Source organism: Cynocephalus volans, chromosome 1 (assembly GCF_027409185.1).
Source record: "Cynocephalus volans isolate mCynVol1 chromosome 1, mCynVol1.pri, whole genome shotgun sequence".
Lineage (NCBI taxonomy): Eukaryota > Metazoa > Chordata > Mammalia > Dermoptera > Cynocephalidae > Cynocephalus > Cynocephalus volans.
In genome coordinates, this window is record NC_084460.1 from 96272399 (window position 1) to 96278993 (window position 6595).

The 6595-nt window shown below is 48.7% G+C and overlaps 1 protein-coding gene across 2 annotated transcripts in view; it reads right to left on the bottom strand.

The window, feature by feature from the left end:
- TNIK (TRAF2 and NCK interacting kinase) overlaps positions 1 to 4822 on the bottom strand; it is a 383386-nt gene extending 378564 nt beyond the window's left edge. For both annotated transcript variants that reach the window (XM_063092797.1, XM_063092791.1), the window contains exon 1: positions 4442 to 4822. In XM_063092797.1, coding sequence (XP_062948867.1) covers positions 4442 to 4498 — 57 coding nt within the window. In that variant the 5' untranslated portion in view covers positions 4499 to 4822. The remainder of the gene's footprint in view (positions 1 to 4441) is intronic.
- Positions 4823 to 6595: the final 1773 nt, after the last annotated feature.

Here is a 6595-nt window from a genome sequence, read left to right on the forward strand (position 1 = left end):
TCTGAGGATCATGTTCTATTAGGCGCTACCGCTGTGATCAAATGTTGGTGGAATCAAGTTTCCCATAAAATTCTATTTAATCATGGAATGGCACATCTGTACAGTGCTTTACAGCTTTCAAAGCTTACCAAATATATTTCATTTGATTTTTGAGACCAGCATGTGAGGAAGGCAAGCAGTTGTGATCATTCCCATTTCTAAGTTAACTATGAGGGGTTTTCAAAAAGTTCATGGAGGGATTCATACAATTTTTTAATTCCATTTTTCCACAACTTTTTGAAGTCACAGAACTAGTATGATGTGGACACAGAACCCAGGAGCCAGTGCTCATTCCACTCCATTCACTCACACACTCATTCAATTCATTTATTCAACTCATGTGGACTGTGAACTCAAAGATGAACAAGACCTAGCCTCTGCCCTCAAGAAGCCCACAGTTCAGTGAAGAGGAAGAAAGAAAACCCCATACCAATTATAACACAAGTATGAAAAGTGTATAGAAAGGGATGTGTGCAAGCCTTCCAGAAAATATCAATTCTTAAATCTGGCTTTCAGTGGAGAAAGAAATGGCTAGGCCCAGAAGGGAGTAAGGGGTAAGGGGAAAGACAACATAAGTCATCTAATTTTTTTCAAGTACAGAAGTGTGTGTGAGTCCTGGCAGAAGCTAAGACTATGATATGAGACAAAGAACAGCAAAATCCTGGCCTCAAATGCCTTACCCTGTGGGCCAAGCTAAGGACAGCCAAGGTGCTCAGGTTCAGAAATATGCTAATCTCCAAAAAGCTTTCTGGGCTGAGCTCACCTCATATGTAATAAAGCATACTGATGGCAAATTTCACCTCTTTTAATACTCTGATGTTTCAAAGCAAGAATGACTGAAGCCCGGGTTTGAATGAATAAACTGTTTGAAGTCTATGTATGTATACACACATTTTCATACACCAGCATGGATAGAGTTTCTATCCATAATACTATATATATGTATCCAGATAGATTACACAAAACATACACAGAACTCTGTAACCCACACATGCAGAGACATCTGAATAATGTGTATGTCTAGACTGACCCCCTGGGATGTGTTCAGATGGAGATGGATTACTAAGAGAGGTTATCGTGCAGGACAACCATCTGTGCTGTATGATTCAGATATTTACCTAGAGAATAGGCACTGAAAGGAGGCTGGACAAGATGAATTCCAACAGTATCTTAAAGCTCAGTGATTTTATGTATTACAAGCTTACTTGCATGAAGCAGTTTCCCTCATTCTTGATAAATAAAATTCCATGACCCTGGTGAAATTATTCCTCTCTGCCTTTTTTTTTTTTTTTTTTTTTTTTCGTGCTCAGGCAGAAAATGTATTATTGATTTCTGGTTCAGCCACAGACAATGTGACTTAGAGAAAAGAGTACTAAATGAGGAGTCAGGAAAACTAGATCTTCTCCTCAAACCACTCCCCTCATGACCCCCTTTCCCCCAGTAGCTGTGTGACCTTGGGCATCAGACTACACCTCTCTGGGCTTCAGCTCCCCATATGTTAAATGAAAGGAGTGGCTGAGTGCTCTACAGTCCTCTTCCATCTCTAAATCTATGAAACTATCCTCACCCCTCAAGATTTAGCTTATCTTCAGGAGTCCTAAAAATCGGGACTAAATAAACTGGATTCAGTTCATCTATTTTCTAACCAAAGAAGATTCTGCTTCATCTCACTTTTAAAAACCATCCAAATCTTGCATAATTTAAATGATCAATGCTGTCACTGGTTGCTCTGGTTTAAATTATGCATTGTTGCTATTTGGGGAAAATTTAGACTAGGTCCAGTCTGGGATCACTGGCTGAGAACAATAAACCCCCAAAGTGAGAAGGATAAAGGCCTCTCCAGACAGGATCTGCTTTTAATGCATTGAGCTCAGGGTTTACAAAAAGAGCATTGATTGTGTACATTAAAGAGCCATCGAAACAGCAAGGGACTGGTAAGGCTGCAGCAAATTCTCCTAGAAGCAACTGACCTTGGCTGCATTTCAGGGGTCAGGCATTCCCCGGGAGGTGCTCAGCAGGCAGGCTTTACTGAAGGTTTTGGAACAAATGAGCCTTCTCATCTGGATGAGACCACCGCTCCAAATTTAGGGAAGAAAGATGTTCTGCCCTCTGATTTGTGGAGATTACCTCTGTGGCCTTTGGACCCACTTGGCCTGCGCACCTCACCCACCACAAGACTGGTCAAAGACTGTTTCTCCACATCTGCATTTAAGTCTTCTGGCCAGCAGTTCCCCAGTCACCCAGGCTAGCTGTTGCCCCCTCTTTCCATACTTCCAGGCGGGCAGAAAAAGAGGCAGAGCACTAAGCTGGCAGCCCAGGCCACAAAGAGCAATTTCAGTGAATCATGAAAAGATCTCTTTTCAAAACACAGACGGTACAAGTGCAGGTCTCCCAAAATGTGAATGGCATTTGAGGTCACCCCGGCGAGCCCTCATGGTTGCTCCCACGCCTGCAGGCTCTGTGCTCCTATCTCAAAAAAACCTTTCCCAGGAAAAAGCCCACTAGGGACAAGTCTAGTCCCAACTTAAATCACATCAGAAAGCTTTGCATCAGAGGAGCGATGGTGAGATTCTGGCTCAGGAAAATCACCACAAACCTGGCCCTTTGTTCAGACCCTTTCCCCCTTTGCCACTCTCCCCACCCCCAAGTCAGGGCCATCCATCCACCTGATTAACCTGCCAGCAGCAACTCCCAGCCAGAAAGTAGGGCAAATGAACACACACAGTCAGTAAAGCAGAAAGCCACAGACTCGCCAAAGCACCCACCCCATTACCAATCTCCACCCCTGCCCAGGGGGCAGCAGGATCTGGATGTGGTATTTCGGGCCAGGGAAATAGACCGCTTACTGTAATGATGCATGAATGAGCTCTGGCTGCTGCTGATCTATCAGAACAGCCCCTTTCAAATGGCACTTCTGTTCCTTCTCAGCTCCTATACTGTCTTGCTGAAACCTCACCTCTAGGACCAACAGATTAAGGAAAAGGAGGGAGAGGTCAGACAAAAAAAGGGGGGGGGGGGTGAGAAAGAGAAAGAGAGGTTTAATGAGACTAAAGAAAAAGCACCACTTTGGTCTTAGAAATAGCTCTTTAAAATATCCGTGGAGGAAGAGGCAATGTCAGGAGAAGTGCTAGAGGCTCAGGTAAATGGCCCCAAGGTTTAGAAGCAGTCTAACAATGTATTCCTCAGGAGGGCGTGTGAACTTCCATGCTTCACCAGCACCTATCCGGTTTCATCCACCCTCCACGCATCAAGTAGGTAGATGCACTTGCTATTTTTAAATTTTATTTTTGGTTCAGGAGAGGAAGAAGCAGTCCATAAATTAGTGCCCAATCCTTCTTAGATCCCCGCTGCTGCCACCATCCCCACCCCTCACCCGCTTCCCGGCAGGCAGCATCTAATTAAAATGGCAAGAAAGCTCTGCCCCCTTCCCCGAAGGAGTGTGCTGGGATTGGGGGGTGGGGGTGGGGAACCGTCGAGTCTGCACTGGGATTCCTGGTGTTCTGATCTCAAAACAACAGCAAAATGGATCCTATATCAGTGATGTCTTAGTCAATACAATGAAACGGTGTCTGAGGTATTTCACGTGAAGGGAAATGCAAACCAGTGGGGCTGGGGGAGGGAGGCGCCCTACAAAGGACTGGCCACAGACACGGGGAAAACACACACACACTCCAGGGAGTTCCGGTCTGATTGGGGAAAAGAGAAAACACCTCCCTTTCACCTGCTTAAGTTCAGCCATAAAACTGAAACGTTACAGCCACCAAGTCGGAAAGCATAGGCTGGGCTGAGTTAAACCATAAATAAAGGTGAGTGGCAGACTGGCATTTAAAGGAGCGCTGAGAAGGAGCCCGGGCGCGGGAGGCAGAAAAGGGGGAGGGGGAGGCAGTTGCCATCTACAAGACCAGCATAGCAATAACTGCCCCCTCGGAGCGGCTCACACTGTCATCTTGCAGGTACCTGGAAAACGTAAGGTGCCGGTGTCTTTATTCACGCTGTTATTCTTTTTGCTGAAAGGGACAGTCGGGTCTCGCGCCTTGGCATGGGACGACTGCCCGCGGCGTGTATACACACACACACACACACACACACACACACACACACACACACGAGCCTTTCATTTTAATGCTCTTACGCCGGTCTGAGACTGGCATAAGCCCCACGAGCTCTCGGGGGAGCCTCGGCCACAGCCAAAGGAGGACACGCACCGCACAGCCCCTGCCGTGAGGGCACAGCTAAGAGCGCTCAGCAACCCCCCGAGCCAAAGCCGGAATCCAGGTTCCCTCCCCGTCGCATTCTCGCGCTGCTGCCCACCAGCGCCCAGCCCCAGCCCGAGTCCATGCACCAAGCCCATTCACCCTGACCCAAAGCACCGGGAAGAAATCAGAAAACATATTCTGCTCACCCTCAGAGCCGAGAGATCGATTTCATCCAGGCTGCGAGCCGGGGAGTCGCTCGCCATGTCTTCTACTTCGCCGGAGAAATGGACCAAAACCACCCCGGAGCTTCTCCCTTGGAAATTCCACCTTGGTCTATTTCACTCGCGTCCTCATGCGGGTGTCGCGCCAGAGGCCCCGGGCCCAGCCTCCCCCGCCCACCCCGGCCCCACAGCGCCGGATTCCGATCTTCCGCGCGTGGGTCTGCAGGGTCCGGGAGCCCAACCTGCGGATCTCCAAGCCCCGAGGCGCGGTGCGTGTGGGCTGCGCGCCCTGAGCGGCTAAGGGCGCTCGGGCTGCGTGGGTGTATTTAAATGGGACATGCTTCTTTGCTTGTGCGTGGATGGCGGCTGCATTGGCTGTTATAATGAGACACATCAACTCCTCCACTCTGCCGGGGGGTGGGGGTGGAGAAGCACACAGAACTGTCTATCACCGCTTCCTGGGAGGAGTAAAGCCGGGGGAAGGCGGGGGAGGCGTGGTCTCCGACTGGGGAGAGGCCGCGCTTCCTGACCCTGTCCCTCTGCACCGACGTGGGTGGGGGAGGGGCTCGCACCCTTTCCGCCCAGGCTCTTGCGGGCTAATTGGCCTGGATCCGAAGGGCTGTGCTTCAATCTTGATATGCTTATCGTAGGGATCCAACCTCTATTTTTGTGCGTCCAATTCGTGCACTGCAGCTAATAGCCCTTCAATCGCATCTTAGGGTTTCTCGGAGGGTTCAAATGCTCTAGAGCTGAAGAAAAAAAAAGCCAGAGAAAAAAGAATGAGGCCCTCCCCCCTCTTTAATTATTTGTGTGGCGGGAGTAACATGGGCTGGTGCAACCGGTGCATATAAGGACTTGTGTGCAGGGAAGGGGATCCGCCTCCGGGCGTGGAACGAGTGGGGGAGAAGCGCACAAGCACAGTGCGCCCAAGCCGGCGCTTCAGCAATTTGCAGCTGCCGCGGAGTTGGGTCCCCCCGCGGCGCCCGGGATGCCGGATAGCAGGTCCCGGATGCGGGTCACTCGCCGCTGCGGGGCCGGAAAGGTTTGCCAGAAGCGGGAAAGCTGGGAGGGCAGAGCTGCCTCGACATCGCAGCACCGAGGACCTGCTCGTGCCTCAATTCCCCACGGAAACGACCGAATAGAAACGAGAAGCTTGCTCTCTGGGTGCAGTAGCTAGAATGCTCCAGGTAACTCCAAAGCCAACACTGGGTAAGGCAATACACGCCGCCTCAGTTTACAGCATTTCTCTCAGGCAGCGTTTCCCGGGCTGACCTACCCCGATTGACTGAGAAAGTTAGGCTGGCGGATTAAGGTGTAACCTGCAAGATGCACGCTTGAGAGCAATTTCACTCCACCCGCGTTCTCACTGAAGGCTGCATGTAATCATGCCGTTCTGTGCTCCAGTGTAAAGTCACTTCCCCCGACTCACTGCGTGGCCCTTCCTCTCCGGCCTTGGCCACGCGAAATACATCAGAAGGAAACGCTAAAACTGAACTTTTTTCCAAATAAAGCAGTAGCTTTGAAAGCATTCTTTACACGGCTGTTAAGATGAGAGTGTACTTCTGACCAAGCGCCCGGGGCGGGGAGGGGGGTGTTAATCAGGTAGTGTGAAAATCAGCTTTAGAATAAGGTTTTTGAGTGAATGAATGGAAGCCAGTGCAGCTAGTTCATCACGACTGTAGACATTAGAGGGCTTTTAAACAGCATTCAGTCTGTGTTGTTTTTGTTAATAATACTGTATTTACTCGTATGCATTGTGGATCGTGCACCATGAAACTTGTAAATTATTCCAGCGTCTCAATGACCACATCACTTTGGGAGCTTTTGCCTTTAAACATTATATGACAAACGTTTAAGCGTGTTTTATTAAAAACACTGTATTCGACTTCTCTCGTTTTCTAATAAAATCATCCAGCTTGATGTAGTAAGTAACGTGCAGTAAATCGCCATGTCGAAATGACTTAGAAAACTATCATTTCCCATCCTTATTTTTCCCTTCTATGTTTCCTTGTTTTACTCTACAACAGGTTAATGCGTTGTCTCAGTGTTGAAAGAAAATAACTTAAAATCAGGTATTGAGATCTATAAACAGAACTATTTTTAAAAACTCCAAACATCTGGAAGTGTGAGATAAACATT